The sequence below is a fragment of the Pseudophryne corroboree genome, chromosome 4 (assembly GCF_028390025.1).
Source record: "Pseudophryne corroboree isolate aPseCor3 chromosome 4, aPseCor3.hap2, whole genome shotgun sequence".
NCBI lineage: Eukaryota > Metazoa > Chordata > Amphibia > Anura > Myobatrachidae > Pseudophryne > Pseudophryne corroboree.
This window is the reverse complement of record NC_086447.1, coordinates 881,186,227-881,202,684: the sequence shown is the minus strand read 5'-3', so window position 1 is coordinate 881,202,684 and position 16,458 is coordinate 881,186,227. Positions and strand designations below refer to the sequence as shown.

Genomic DNA, 16,458 nt, shown 5'->3' with positions numbered 1-16,458 from the left:
TTAATTGACAGCCGGGATAATGAGCACTGACCTGGCCTGGACTCGTTGTCAGGATAAACATGCAGAATGGATTGCAGGAGAAAGGGGAATTAATGGCACGCTCACAAAAGTGCCCAGGACATTTAGTTCTCTAATAGAGACAATTCATTGTGAGAAGACCGCCGAGCGAGACAGCCAAGCACGGGACAGTCTGTGAAAGGAAGAATTATATTCTATATATCCTGCTGGTGTTTAATCTCCACATATCAGAATCACATGAGAAGATGGGCAGCATCTCACCCTGGACCTCAGCTTTTATCATTTACAGTCATTTCAGCATATATTGATGGTCAGTGTGGATACATTCATTGATGGTTGAAATTAAATGTAAAGAATAGAGGGGTATTATAATTAAACTGTATTCTGAGGGGCGGAGCTGCTTGTTTCTAACTAGAAACCTGAAACTACTGTAGATGATAAATCTCTGCGGAATAAGTTTAGTATTTGTTACTTGTGCGTTATTGGAAATACTTTGCCCCAAACTGTCCAGGTATCCGGATGATTGTGTCTAGTTAGACAGTCAATAGATAGACACCATATGTTAGACAGACATTAGGTCAACAGGGTCAAAAGATCGACATGAAAAGTAGACAGTACAAAAGGTCAACATGAAAATGGTCGACATAAAAAAGTAGACACAGGGATTTTTAAAATTTTACATGTATTTGGACTTTTTAATACCTTCTCTATCCATGTCGGCATAGAGTCGGTTATAAACTTTGTGGCGAGCGCAGCATGCAACCGAGCTTGAAGCGTGGCGAGCCCCGCAAGGGGATGCCTTTCTACAATTGGGGGTCCCAGATGACAAAACTATCCACACAAACCCCAAAAATGCATTAAAATTTTTTGTTGTCTACCTTTTTTATGTCGACCATTTTCATGTCGACCTCTTGACCCTGTCTACATTTTGATCCTGTCGACCTTTTGTACTGTCTACCTTTTGACCCTGTCGACCTTTTGACTGTCTAACATGTGGTGTCTATCTATTGACTGTCTAACACTGTCTATCTGTTATACCACACCCAACTGTCCAGTACAAAGATATTCGCTATTCATTCTGTGACAAATATATAAAATAACTGAGCCTCGAGTTGATCACTAACTGCATTCGTTCGCTGTCCAGCGATGAGGCAAAAAAACAGCACTTCTGCACGTCGTACTATTACAAAGAACGATGTAGTTTCACACAAGGTCTAGCGAAGCTTTTCAGTCTCAATGCTGGCCGCAGAATGATTGACATGAAGTGGGCATTTCTGGGTGTCAACTGACCGTTTTTAGGGAGTGTTTGGAAAAACGCAGGCGCGGCTGGCCAAACGCAGGGCGTGTTCATGACGTCAAAACAGGAACTGAACAGTCTGAAGTGATCGCAAGCGCTGAGTAGGTATTGAGCTACTCTAAAACTGCACAAAAAAAACTTTGCCGCCGCTCTGTGATCCTTTCGTTCGCACTTCTGCTAAGCTAAAATACACTCCCAGTGGGCGGCGGCTTAGCGTTTGCACGGCTGCTAAAAACTACTAGCGAGTGATCAACTCGGAATGACCACCATAGTGTACAAACTATAATTGTGCAATAAAGGACCCCCCAGTTTCCCAAAACAAACTGCACGTATAATACAACACAGCATACAATACAACGCAGCATTTCACTTTCATAAAATAAAGATAGCATATAAGACTCTGCACAAGACATAACACCATTCAGATAATTTTTATACAACTGTGAATTGAACACATATGAATACATCATCTATACATAGTTTTAACGCTGTACAAATATCATAGCAATTTAACCGTAAAACTTTTACCAAAAAAGCAGGACACCAAGTAAACTGTATTCACCCGTCCAAACTATACAACGGCTCTTCCACATAATCCGGGTGATGTAAATCAGAGCCACCAATAATCTAACCGGTACCAACTATTGGTTTGGGACGGTTAAAGTGTATCCTCAAAGCAGTGGCAGCCACCTCATGTGCTGAACCAATAACCACCAGAATTCAGGCTAGAAATTTCCAAGGAACTAGTGAGGCATGAGGAACTTTGTGCCTCATACCTCATTTAGGTCACTAAATCCAAGTGAATAATTGGTCCAACCCATAAAATGGCTGCCTCCGCAATTAATTTATATTGATATGTTACAAAGTAACTCCCTGTGTTTCAATAAAATCAAAGTGATTTAACCCCTCTAAAGTATGACTTCAGAGCAATATACTAGTGTTACTGGCCTCTGTACGGCTTAGTGCAAAAACAGCCACAATTCTTCAATATCCGATACCAGGTATATACATCTTTTCTGAGGCAGCCGACGCCAGAGAATCAGAGAACTAAGTGCTCGGAAACAGGTTTTTGCTCCAGCAAATCAGATGCTATTTTTATCTAAAGTCATCTCTGTGGGTGGTTTGTGTTCTCAGGCTGTGTACGGCGTCGTCTGACGAGTGACAGCCTGGTAAAACAATCTGTACCGTGGCTTCCGAGACACAAACACAGGAGGATGGTAGAGAGATTCAGTCTTATTGTGTAGCTTTAGCAAAGCAATCAATAACAAGTCTATGTACAGAGGAAAATCCTACTTCAGAAGGCCAGAAAGTAATAAATTCCTCAATTAGCTGTGTTCCACGTCTGTGCCATAGCCTGAATTTCAACAGCATTCTGCTCAATTACTGGGTGACGTGCCTATGGACATGGCTGGACTGGAGAAGCTGAGTGCTAATAGTGGTCTTGATGAAGATTGAACACCAATTTTCTCTACCAAGAGCCTTGATTGGATTCCTACTAAAACAGCGGAGGGCGGCGGTGTCCTTGGAGAAACATTGCAACTGTTACCATGAAACACGAGACTGCGAGAAAAGATGGCTGGAGGGGTCTCGGGCTGCCCTCACTGCGGCGGTTGTCCCTGGATGCTCTGGTCCGTCAGTGTGTGCATTGAGCTGGCGTTGGGAGCTCGCAGGGCTATCGGTATGCCTTGCTGCGCAGGTAGAGACTGCTCGCTAGACGGACCCTCCTTGTTGTTATCTTCTTTGTGGCTGAGAGCCTGCGTCGGACACTCGAAGTGCACGCAGTGGAAAACCTAAAACGCCAACGAAAAGACGACACAAACAGTTATTACGCATGTTGCAATCTCTATGGAATCAATGACATGGATTCTGGCCTACAGTGAAGATAAAAGTTTTGTTCACACAAACAGAAATGACCATTACAAATGTTCATATACAGTAAGGATTAGATCCTCAGTATGTTCCACTTGGTATGTAAGGCAAAAATGTGCTTGCACACCATAAAGATAATAGGATGACGTGGTTTCTTCCAAATAGGCCTGGGCAACTTATAGGTATGAGTGGGGAGGGCAGGAAACAGGTCAGGGGGTTAAAAAATATTTAGGATCATGTGGGACTGCTAAGCTATTAAACACTGGATGCAAGGGAAACTATATCCTTCCTAACTGGCTCAAGCTTGGGACAGCCCCACCAAATAAGCAGTTTCTCCAACAAGCATCTGGCAAGACACAATGCAGCTTGGTTGGAATGTAAAGCCATTGATAGAGCAGTTCTCCTCAATACGACATTAATCGAGGATTTTGCAACCCCATCAGCCAACTCCTCTGGATGCAAAGGTTCGCCAAGGTCTGAGTCTCAATTAAAATGATGCAGATCTTTATTGTCATTTCGGATAGGAAAGAGTTTTATAGAACATCAAGATAGGACCCTTGGAGGAGAGGTTGTTAAGGCATACTGTTTTTACCGTGCTGCAAAGAGAGATCTGCTAGGCGACAAAGGTTTTTACTGATTTAAAAATAAGATTTTACTTACCGGTAAATCTATTTCTCGTAGTCCGAAGAGGATGCTGGGACTCCGTAAGGACCACGGGGAATAGACGGGCTCCGCAGGAGATAGGGCACTTTAAGAAAGCTTTGGTTTCTGGGTGTGCACTGGCTCCTCCCTCTATGACCCTCCTCCAGACCTCAGTTAGGGAAACTGTGCCCAGAGGAGATGGACAGTACGAGGAAGGATTTTTGTAAATCTAAGGGCGAGATTCATACCAGCCACACCAATCACACCGTATAACTTGTGATAAACTTACCCAGTTAACAGTATGAACAACAACATAGCCACGGTATCACCGAAAACTATAACATAACCCTTATGTAAGCAATAACTATATACAAGTATTGCAGAAGAAGTCCGCACTTGGGACGGGCGCCCAGCATCCCCTACGGACTACGAGAAATAGATTTACCGGTAAGTAAAATCTTATTTTCTCTAACGTCCTTGAGGATGCTGGGACTCCGTAAGGACCATGGGGATTATACCAAAGCTCCCAAACGGGCGGGAGAGTGCGGATGACTCTGCAGCACCGATTGAGCAAACAGGAGGTCCTCCTCAGCCAGGGTATCAAACTTATAGAACTTTGCAAAGGTGTTTGTCCCCGACCAAGTAGCTGCTCGGCACAACTGTAATGCCGAGACCCCTCGGGCAGCCGCCCAAGAAGAGCCCACTTTCCTAGTGGAGTGGGCCTTAACCGATTTCGGTAACGGCAATCCTGCCGTAGAATGCGCCTGCTGAATCGTGTTACAGATCCAGCGAGCAATAGTCTGCTTTGAAGCAGGGGCGCCAACCTTGTTGGCCGCATACAGAACATACAAAGCTTCAGTCTTCCTGATCCGAGCCGTTCTGGTCACATAAATCTTCAAAGCCCTGACTACATCCAGGGACTCAGAATCCTCCAAGTCCCTTGTAGCCACAGGCACGACAATAGGTTGGTTCACATGAAAAGATGAGACCACTTTTGGCAGAAAGTGAGGACGAGTCCTCAACTCTGCCCTATCCACGTGAAAAACCAAGTATGGGCTTTTATGCGATAAAGCCGCCAATTCTGAAACACGTCTCGCCGAAGCTAACGCCAACAACATGACCACTTTCCATGTGAGGTATTTCAACTCCACAGTTTTAAGTGGTTCAAACCAAGGTGACTTGAGGAAACGTAACACCACGTTAAGATCCCAAGGCGCCACCGGAGGCACAAAGGGAGGCTGAATATGCAGCACCCCCTTCACAAAAGTCTGTACCTCAGGAAGAGAGGCTAATTCTCTTTGAAAGAAAATGGATAAGGCCGAAATCTGGACCTTTATGGACCCTAATTTTGGGCCCAAGGTCACTCCTGTTTGAAGGAAGTGAAGTAGACGGCCCAAATGGAACTCCTCCGTAGGAGCAGCTCTGGCCTCACACCAAGAAACATATTTCCGCCATATACCGTGATAATGTTTTAACGTCACGTCTTTCCTAGCCTTGATCAGGGTAGGAATGACTTCCTCCGGAATTCCTTTTTCCGCTAGGATCCGGCGTTCAACCGCCATGCCGTCAAACGCAGCCACGGTAAGTCTTGGAACAGACAGGGCCCCTGCTGCAGCAGGTCCTGCCTTACAGGAAGAGGCCACGGATCTTCTGTGAGCAACTCTTGTAGTTCCGGATACCAAGTCCTCCGTGGCCAATCTGGAACAATGAGGATTGTTCTGACCCTGCTTCTTCTTACAATTCTCAACACCTTGGGTATGAGAGGAAGAGGAGGAAACACATAGTCCGATCTAAACACCCAAGGTGTCACCAGAGCGTCTACCGCTACCGCCTAAGGGTCCCTTGACCTGGCGCAATACCGCTTTAGCTTTTTGTTGAGACGGGACGCCATCATGTCTATTTGAGGCAGGCTCCACCGATCCGCGATCTGTGCAAAGACTTCTTGATGAAGTTCCCACTCCCCCGGATGCAGGTCGTGCCTGCTGAGGAAGTCCGCCTCCCAGTTGTCCACCCCCGGGATGAACACCGCGGACAGCGCGCTTACATGGCCTTCCGCCCAGCGTAGAATCCTGGTCGCTTCTGCCATGGCCACTCTGCTCCTTGTTCCGCCTTGGCGGTTTATATGAGCCACTGCCGTGACATTGTCTGACTGAATCAGAACCGGTCTTCTCTGAAGTAAGTTCTCCGCTTGGCGCAGGGCGTTGTATATGGCCCTCAACTCCAAGACGTTGATGTGTAGACAAGTCTCCAGGCTTGACCAGAGACCTTGGAAATTTCTTCCCAGTGCCACTGCTCCCCAGCCTCGGAGGCTTGCGTACGTGGTTACCAGGACCCAGTCCTGAATGCCGAACCTGCAACCCTCTAGAAGGTGAGCACTGTTCAGCCACCACAGGAGAGATACCCTGGTCTTGGGAGACAGGGTGATCCTTTGATGCATTTGTAAATCGGACCCGGACCACTTGTCCAAGAGGTCCCATTGAAAAGTCCTCACATGGAATCTGCCAAAAGGGATGGCCTCGTATGAAGCCACCATCTTCCCCAGGACCCGGGGACTGATGCACTGAAACCTTCTTTGGTTTCAATAGGTTCCTGACCATGGTCATGAGTTCCTGAACCTTTTCGATCGGAAGAAAAACCTTTTTCTGGTCTGTGTCTAGGATCAGGCCCAGAAAGGTCAGACGCGTTGTAGGAACTAGCTGGGACTTCGGTATATTGAGAATCCAGCCGTGTAGCTGCAACGTCTTCATGGACAGAGACACGCTGTCCAGCAACTTCTCCCGAGATCTCGCCTTTATTAGGAGATCGTCTAAGTATGGGATAATTGTGACCCCCTGCCTGCGCAGGAGCACCATCATTTCCGCCATTACCTTGGTGAAAATCCTCGGGGCCGTGGAAAGCCCAAACGGCAACGTCTGAAATTGGTAGTGACAGTCCTGCACTGCAAATCTCAGGAATGCCTGATGAGGGGGGAATATTGGAACATGAAGGTATGCATCCTTAATGTCCAGGGACACCATCCAATACCCCCCCTCCAGGCTGGCGATGACCGCCCGGAGTGATTCCATTTTGAACTTGAACCTTTTCAAGTACAAGTTCAGAGATTTCAGGTTTAAAATGGGCCTGACCGACCCGTCCGGTTTCGGGACCACAAACAGGGTTGAATAATATCCCTCTCCCTGCTGGAGATGAGGAACTGTGACAATCACCTGTTGAACATACAATTTTTGGATTGCTGTCAACACTGACTCCCTCTCTGACGGGGAAGTCGGTAGAGCCGATTTGAAAAACCGGCAAGGAGGCAAGTCTTCGAATTCCAGCCTGTATCCCTGAGCAACAATCTCTATTGCCCAGGGATCCACCTGCGATTGAATCCAGACGTGGCTGAAAAACCGAAGACGAGCCCACACCAGATCTGCCTCCCCCCGGGAAGCCCCAGCGTCATGCGGTGGACTTTGCAGACGCAGGGGAGGACTTCTGCTCTTGGGAACTAGCTGTGTGCAGCTTCTTTCCCCTGCCTTTTCCTCTGGTAACAAAGGACGATCCCCGCACCTTCTTGTTTTTATTGGAACGAAAGGACTGCATTTGAAAATGAAGTGCCTTCTTAGTATGCTGCGGGGGGACATAAGGTAAGAAATTCGACTTACCAGCCGTAGCCGTAGAGACTAGGTCCGAGAGGCCGTCTCCAAACAACTCCGCCCCCCTTGTACGGCAAGGACTCCATGTGCTGCTTAGAATCGGCATCTCCCGTCCACTGCCGGGTCCACAGGAGTCGCCTAGCAGAAATAGACATAGCATTTATTCTGGAGCTTAATAAACAAATGTCTCTCTGAGCATCTCTCATATACAAGGCAGCATCTCTGATATGCTCTATGGTCATTTGAATGGCATCCCTATCTAAGGTGTCAATCTCCGCAGATAAGGAATCTGCCCATGCCACAACTGCACTACAAACCCAGGCCGACGCCATAGCCGGTCTAGCAATAGCACCGGAGTGAGTGTATATGTGCTTCAAGGTAATTTCCTGCCTGCGATCGGCCGGTTCCTTGAGAGAAGCCGTATCCTGAGAAGGCAGTGCCACCTTTTTGGACAAGCGTGTCAGCGCCTTGTCCACTTTTGGTGAAGATTCCCAGCGTATCCTATCAGTTTGTGCAAAAGGATACGCCATAAGAATCCTTTTGGGAACTTGTGGTCTCCTATCTGGAGAGTCCCAAGCCTTTTCGCACAATTCACTTAACTCAAATGATGATGGAAAAGTGACATCAGGCTTTTTCTCTTTATACATGCGTACCCTCGTGTCAGGGACAGGGGGTTCCTCAGTAATATGCAAAACCTCTTTAATGGCCATAATCATGTACCGTATACCCTTAGCCACCTTCGGCTGTAATTTTGCATCTTCATAGTCGACACTAGAGTCAGAATCTGTGTCGGTATCTGTGTCATCGATCTGGGATATGGTGCGCTTCTGAGACACCGACGGGCCTGGCGATATAGGGACAGGCATGGACTGGGTACCTGACTGATCCCTAGCTTCTGCCTTGTCTAACCTTTTATGCAATAGATTTACATTTGCATTCAAGACATTCAGCATATCCACCAATTCCGGTGTCGGCGTTGCCGACGGCGACCTGACATTCAAACACTCCCCCTCCACCGTAAGCGAGCCTTCCTCGTCAAACATGTCGATACACGCGTACCGACACACTTCACACACACAGGGAACCCCTTTTCTGAAGACAGTATCCCTGTCAAGGCCCTTTGGAGAGACAGAGAGAGAGTATGCCAGCACACACCCCAGCGCAATAACCCTGGAGACCAACACAAAATGTTTTTCCCCAGCAGCGCTGTGTAATATGTAAACCGCCAATTATGTGACCCCCCCCCCCCCCTCTCTTTTAAGCACCCTTTCACCGTGTGTAAGCAGGGGAGAGTCCGGGGAGCTTCCTCTCAGCAGTGCTGTGTAGAGAAAATGGCGCTGGTGAGTGCTGAGGGAGAAGCCCCGCCCCCTCGGCGGCGGGCTTCTGTCCCGCTCAAACTTACTAAAATATGGCGGGGGCTCTTTTATATACATGTACAGAGCCCACCTGTACATGTATATAGTCTTTTTGCCATGTAGAGGTTATATTGCTGCCCAGGGCGCCCCCCCCTGCGCCCTGCACCCTTACAGTGACCGGAGTGTGTGAGGTGTATGGGAGCAATGACGCACAGCTGCAGTGCTGTGCGTTACCTCAGTGAAGCTGAAGGCTTCTGTCGCCTGAGACGTCTTCTGACTTCTGTACTTCTGGCTCTGTGAGGAGAACGGCGGCGCGGCTCCGGGGGTGGACGCCCAGTAAGAACCTGCGTTCACCCCCTCTGGAGCTAATGGTGTCCAGTAGCCGAGGAAGCAGAGCCTATCTTTGACAAGAAGGTCTGCTCCTCTCTCCTCAGTCCCTCGATGCAGGGAGCCTGTTGCCAGCAGTGCTCCCTGTGAAAAAGTAGTAAAAAGTAGAAGAAAAATCCAAACAAAAATGCTTTCAAGCAGAGAACTCTGGAGAGCTCTCTGCAGTGCACCCATCTTGCTCTGGGCACAGTGTAAAACTGAGGTCTGGAGGAGGGGAATAGAGGGAGGAGCCAGTGCACACCCAGAATCCAAAGCTTTCTTAAAGTGCCCTATCTCCTGCGGAGCCCGTCTATTCCCCATGGTCCTTACGGAGTCCCAGCATCCTCAAGGACGTTAGAGAAAAATGGCTAACTTGGCGACACTGGTGGAACTGTCCCTTGGAAAATCCAGGGATATCATCCAAATCATGGATACACAAGCTTCAGGGACCAAGCTGAGTTCATTTATGAGGAAATGAATAGGAGGAATGTGGGTTGCCAAATAAAGGTATTATTGTGTAGGGATACTTAGTCTCCTGGGTACGACGGGAAACCAACCCCATGTGATTGTCTATTTCCACTCAAACTTAGTCTGCTCAATGTTGTCTGAAGTCTGTCAAACAGGTACAAAACCTACCTGATGTGGATGGTAGCGTTAGCTCCAGGTTGTAGAAATCCTGTCCAGTTGAGCATTTGATATCAGAAAAGGGATTACCTGATTACCCAAGTTGTTGGTTTTTTTTGACAAGAAACAATTCCTCCTTTCCTCCGCTACTCTAGGGCGCCAGGATTCACAACCCAAATGTCCCAGCCTGACTCGTCTCTGGGTAATGACTCAGAGTATATTACTGAACAAGGAATTTGTCTTGAGACAACCAAAAGAAGCCCGGGAAGACTCATCACTGCCTGAAGGGGCGGGAGTGGTGTTATGCCAGTGGGACGGGATAGCGGCTTTTGGGGGAGGGGCATTTGGAGAAGAATTGCAGATACTCACTGCTCTCACTTCAGCCCTGTTATTAATTGCATAGGCAGACCCCCAGGTATTACCTACCCGACAGGTTCCCTGAGGCCACAGATTACACTCCTCCATGAATGGAGTGAGGTCCCTCAAAGAGAAAAGGGGAGGAATGAATCTCTGATGCTGTGGGTTACCCACTATTGAAGGAACGCTCTGTGTTCATAGCCCTAGGAGAGGTAATTATACACCACCAATAACTGTTATTCTACCTACTGTTGGGACTTCTACGTTTCACTAGCTATAGAGTGCATGTTGCCTCTGCACTTATAGTAAGATTATTTGTTACCAAGATAAATTCTTGAAGTGATACAATTTTAGTAAGCAGCCATAGTAATGATACTTTTTTTAAACAGTATTACAAATCTATATCTGCACTGATTTAATACTCTATATATTGGTATAATCACCTTAATTTGTGGATACTGTTTATCAAATACATTTACGTTTTTTTCAGAGTATATACAATTTTATAATTTTTCTATATACTGTGTATCAGTTTTTATTGGTGTGTTATTATTTTAATAAATATATTTCATATATTTCGTTTGTCAGCTCTCCATAAATATTGCTTATTAACAACACTATAAGCGCAGCTAATTTTTTCTTTTCTTTCTTGCATAAATTACCAAAGGCACATACACAGTGCTTTTTTGGCAGCGCTTTATTGTTGTTTGAACCAGATATTAATAACTTTAGGCGCTTGAAGCAGATTTGTCTTTGTTTCTGTTACCCACTATTGAGCTTGGTGGTTGAACCAAGTCCCTGGGACTCTGGAGGGGTTGTAAAAACTGTGAACTGCTGAGCCCAGGCCCTCCAGACCCAGAACAAGGGACCGGGAGAACACTCACCTCCACTGGAATGTTGTGCCTGACAACAAATCCGCTTAGTAGGGAACACAAGCTTATTGGGACATGGCCACAGTACGTGACCCCATGCTGTCCAGAACAGGACTCATCTTACATGCTGGAATTCGTAAGGCAGACAATCCACGCGCCTGGCTGTGGGGAAAGGGAAGGCAGGGCAAAAGACTCCAGTTGGTTGTCGAAGTACAGTTCTTGACAAGGAGTAACCGGGAAGGAGTAGTAACCCGGCCGGTATTCAGAGAAGCCGTTTAGCTGAGAAGCGGGAAGCTGCCAGCAGCATCTCGCTCAGCACGTCCCTTCACAGCGACACTTTCCCCCTGTCCAGCCAGGTAAGCATGACTGTATAACTGATCGCTACTTTAATTACTGAAGGTCTCGCTGTTTTAGGGCGTGTGCCGCGCATGAGCTATATAAGCGAGATTGGCGCACATATAGACTCGGTACTCTCACAGACTGTGGGGTATATTTACTAAACGTCGATTTTGGTCGATGTTGATCAATGTTTGGTGGATGTTGGGTTGATTTTGATCAATTTTGTGTTTCAGGGTCTAAGGGGGACATTTACTAAGCAGTGATAAGAGCAGAGAAGTGAACCAGTGGAGAAGTGCCCATGGCAACCAATCAGCACTGAAGTAACATCTTTAATTTGCATACTATAAAATTATACAGAGCTGCTGAATGGGTGATGGGGCCACTTCTCCACTGGCTCACTTCTCCTCTCTTATCACTGCTTAGTAAATGTCCCCCTATATCACATATTTACTAACAGATGACTTTTGACATCCTTTTAAAAAAAATACTTAAATAATCATCTGATAGTAAGTGTGGGATTTAGGGGTATATTTGCTAAAAATCGGCATGGGTTGATGTTTGAAGGACATTTGGTCAATTTTGAATTTCATGGTCTAAATTCCACATTTACTAACAAATGATTTTTGACATGTTTTTTTTTATTTAAGACACTAGAATTATAAATAGAAAACAGAAAGGCTATGGGGGCTTTTATAGATCCTCTTCCACTATAGGTGCTATTACTATTGCTCTCTTTTTCCACTATGGGGGCTAATTCACACCTGATCGCTAGGATGTGTTTTCGTACAGCGGGCGATCAGGTCTAAACTGCGCATGCATATGCACGGCAATGCGCAGGCGTGTTGCACGGGTACACAGCGGATTGCCATTCAGCGATGGGTTTGTGCGATGGATCCATTCGCACGGGCATTCACAAGGAGATTGACAGGGAGAAGGCGTTTGTGGGTGGTGACTGACCGTTTTCTGGGAGTGTTTGGAAAAACACAGGCATGTCCAAGTGTTTGCAGGGAGGGTTCCTGACGTCAATTCCGGTCCTGGACAGGCTGATGTGATCGCAGCAGCTGAGTAAGTCCTGGGCTACTCAGCTCTACTGCACAAGCGTTCGCACACTTGCAAAGCGAAAATACACTCCCCTATGGGCAGTGACTATGCGAACGCAGGACTGCAAAAATCCCCTAGCGAGTGAACAGGTCTGAATTAGCCCCATAATGTCACACACTGGGGGAATTACATCAAATCCTCAGCATAAGATAATGATGGATTTTACAATATTCACAGTAATGTCAGTAGGATCAATGCTAATCTGATCATTGTATATAAAAAGTCATAGATACGAAGTACTCGCAGGAAAGAAAACTCTCAGGAGCCATTAGTGGAATAATAAGATTTTACTTACCGGTAAATCTATTTCTCGTAGTCCGTAGTGGATGCTGGGGACACCGTAAGGAGCATGGGGATAGACGGGCTCCGCAGGAGACATGGGCACTTTAAGAAAGAATTTAGGTTCTGGTGTGCACTGGCTCCTCCCTCTGTGTCCCTCCTCCAGACCTCAGTTAGAGAAACTGTGCCCAGAAGAGCTGACAGTACAAGGAAAGGATTTTGGTAATCCAGGGCAAGATTCATACCAGCCACACCAATCACACCGTATAACAAGTGATAACAACCAGTTAACAGTATGACAAATAACAGAGCATCCGGTCAAACCCTGATGCAACCATAACTTAACCCTTATTGAAGCATTAACTATATACAAGTATTGCAGAAGAAGTCCGCACTTGGGACGGGCGCCCAGCATCCACTAGTTTGCTTTGAAGCAGGAGCACCAAGCTTGTTGGAAGCATACAGGATAAACAAAGACTCTGTTTTCCTGACCCTAGCCGTTCTGGCTACATAAACCTTCAAAGCCCTGACCACATCAAGTAACTCGGAATCCTCCAAGTCAGTAGTAGCCACAGGCACCACAATAGGTTGGTTTATATGAAAGGATGAAACCACTTTCGGCAGAAATTGTGGACGGGTCCGCAATTCTGCTCTATCCGCATGGAAAACCAGATAGGGGCTTTTATGTGACAAAGCCGCCAACTCTGACACACGCCTAGCCGAAGCCAAGGCTAATAGCATGACCACCTTCCACGTGAGATATTTCAACTCCACCGTTTTGAGTGGTTCAACCAGTGGGATTTCAGGAAACTCAACACCACGTTAAGATCCCAAGGTGCCACTGGAGGCACAAAAGGGGGCTGAATATGCAGCACTCCCTTTACAAACGTCTGAACTTCAGGTAGAGAAGCCAACTCCTTTTGAAAGAAAATGGATAGGGACGAAATCTGGACCTTAATGGAACCCAATTTTAGGCCCAAATTCACTCCGGACTGTAGGAAGTGAAGGAAACGGCCCAGCTGGAACTCCTCCGTAGGAGCATTCCTGGCTTCACACCAAGCAACATATTTTCGCCATATACGGTGATAATGTTGAGCTGTCACGTCCTTCCTAGCCTTTATCAGCGTAGGAATGACCTCATCCGGAATGCCTTTCTCTGCTACGATCCGGCGTTCAACCGCCATGCCGTCAAACGCAGCCGCGGTAAGTCTTGGAACAGACAGGGCCCCTGTTGCAACAAGTCCTGTCTTAGAGGAAGAGGCCACGGGTCCTCTGTGAGCATTTCTTGCAGATCTGGATACCAAGTCCTTCGTGGCCAATCTGGAACAATGAGTATTGTTCTCACTCCTCTTTTTCTTATTATCCTCAGCACCTTGGGTATGAGAGGAAGAGGAGGAAATACATAGACCGACTGGAACACCCACGGTGTCACCAGGGCGTCTACAGCTATCGCCTGAGGGTCTCTTGACCTGGCGCAATACCTCTGTAGCTTTTTGTTGAGGCAGGATGCCATCATGTCCACCTGTGGCAGTTCCCACCGACTTGTAATCTGTGCGAAGACTTCCTGATGAAGTTCCAACTCTCCCGGGTGGAGGTCGTGTCTGCTGAGGAAGTCTGCTTCCCAGTTGTCCACTCCCGGGATGAACACTGCTGACAGTGCGCTTACGTGATTCTCCGCCCAGCGAAGAATTCTGGTGGCTTCCGCCATCGCCACTCTGCTCCTTGTGCCGCCTTGGCGGTTTACATGAGCCACTGCGGTGATGTTGTCTGACTGAATCAGAACCGGTTGGTCGCGAAGCAGGGTCTCCGCTTGACGTAGGGCTTTGTATATGGCCCTTAGTTCCAGGATGTTGATGTGAAGGCAAGTCTCTTGACTTGACCACAGACCTTGGAAATTTCTTCCCTGTGTGACTGCACCCCAACCTCGGAGGCTTGCGTCCGTGGTCACCAGGACCCAGTCCTGAATGCCGAATCTGCGGCCCTCGAGAAGGTGAGCGCTCTGCAGCCACCACAGGAGTGACACCCTGGCCCTGGGGGATAGGGTGATTAACCGATGCATCTGAAGATGTGATCCGGACCACTTGTCCAGTAAGTCCCATTGAAAAGTCCTCGCATGGAACCTGACGAAGGGAATGGCCTCGTATGATGCCACCATCTTTCCCAGGACACGAGTGCAGTGATGCACTGACACCTGTTTTGGTTTTAATAGGTTCCTGACCAGTGTCATGAGATCCTGAGCTTTCTCCATCGGGAGATAAACCCTTTTCTGGTCTGTGTCTAGAATCATGCCCAGGAAAGGCAGACGAGTCGTAGGAACCAACTGCGACTTTGGAATATTTAGAATCCAGCCGTGTTGCCGTAACACTTCCAGAGAAAGTGCTACGCTGTTCAGCAACTGCTCTCTTGATCTCGCTTTTATGAGGAGATCGTCCAAGTATGGGATAATTGTGACTCCTCGCTTCCGCAGGAGTACCATCATTTCCGCCATTACCTTGGTAAATATTCTCGGTGCCGTGGAGAGACCAAACGGCAACGTCTGAAATTGGTAATGACAATCCTGTACCACAAATCTGAGGTACGCCTGATGAGGTGGATAAATGGGGACATGAAGGTATGCATCCTTTATGTCCAGAGACACCATAAAATCCCCCCATTCCAGGCTTGCGATGACCGCTCTCGGCGATTCCATCTTGAACTTGAAACTTTTCAGGTATATGTTCAGGGATTTTAAATTCAATATGGGTCTGACCGAACCGTCCGGTTTCGGGACTACAAACATGGTCGAATAATAACCCCTTCATTGTTGAAGGAGGGGAACCTTGACCACCACCTGTTGAAGATACAATTTGTGAATTGCAGTTAACACTATTTCCCTCTCGTGGGGGGAAGCTGGCAGGGCCGATTTGAGGTATCGGTGAGGGGGCATCTCCTCGAATTCCAGCTTGTATCCCTGAGACACAATATCTATTGCCCAGGGATCCAACTGGGAGTGAACCCACTTGTGGCTGAAATTTCGAAGACGTGCCCCCACCGGGCCTAGCTCCGCCAGTGGAGCCCCAGCGTCATGCGGTGGATTTTGTAGAGGCCGGGGAGGACTTCTGTTCCTGGGAACTAGCTGTGTTGTGCAGCTTCTTTCCTCTGCCCCTGCCTCTGGCAAGAAAGGACGCACCTCGGACTTTCTTGTTTTTCTGTGATCGAAAGGACTGCATTTGATAATACGGTGCTCTCTTAGGCTGTTAGGAAACATATGGCAAAAAATTTGACTTTCCAGCAGTAGCTGTGGAGACCAGGTCGGAGAGACCCTCCCCAAACAATTCCTCACCCTTGTAAGGTAAAACCTCCATATGCCTTTTTGAGTCGGCATCACCTGTCCATTGCCGAGTCCACAGGACCCTTCTGGCAGAAATTGACATAGCATTTATCCTAGAACCCAGTAGACTAATGTCTCTTTGAGCATCTCTCATATAAAGGACAGCGTCTTTAATATGCCACAGGGTCAATAAAACAGTATCCCTATCTAGGGTATCCAACTCCTCTGATAAGTTATCAGTCCATGCCGCTACTGCACTACAGACCCAGGCCGACGCGATTGCCGGTCTGAGCAAGGTACCTGAATGTGTATAAATGGACTTCAGGGTACCCTCCTGTTTGCGATCAGCAGCATCCTTGAGGGTAGCCGTATCCTGAGACGGCAGGGCTACCTT

The 16,458-nt window shown here is 47.4% G+C and overlaps 1 protein-coding gene across 5 annotated transcripts in view; it reads right to left on the bottom strand.

The window, feature by feature from the left end:
* Positions 1-1,730: 1,730 nt before the first annotated feature.
* BTBD9 (BTB domain containing 9) overlaps positions 1,731-16,458 on the bottom strand; it is a 260,485-nt gene continuing 245,757 nt past the window's right edge. For all 5 annotated transcript variants that reach the window (XM_063918860.1, XM_063918859.1, XM_063918863.1 and 2 more), the window contains exon 11: positions 1,731-3,105. In XM_063918860.1, coding sequence (XP_063774930.1) covers positions 2,914-3,105 — 192 coding nt within the window. In that variant the 3' untranslated portion in view covers positions 1,731-2,913. The remainder of the gene's footprint in view (positions 3,106-16,458) is intronic.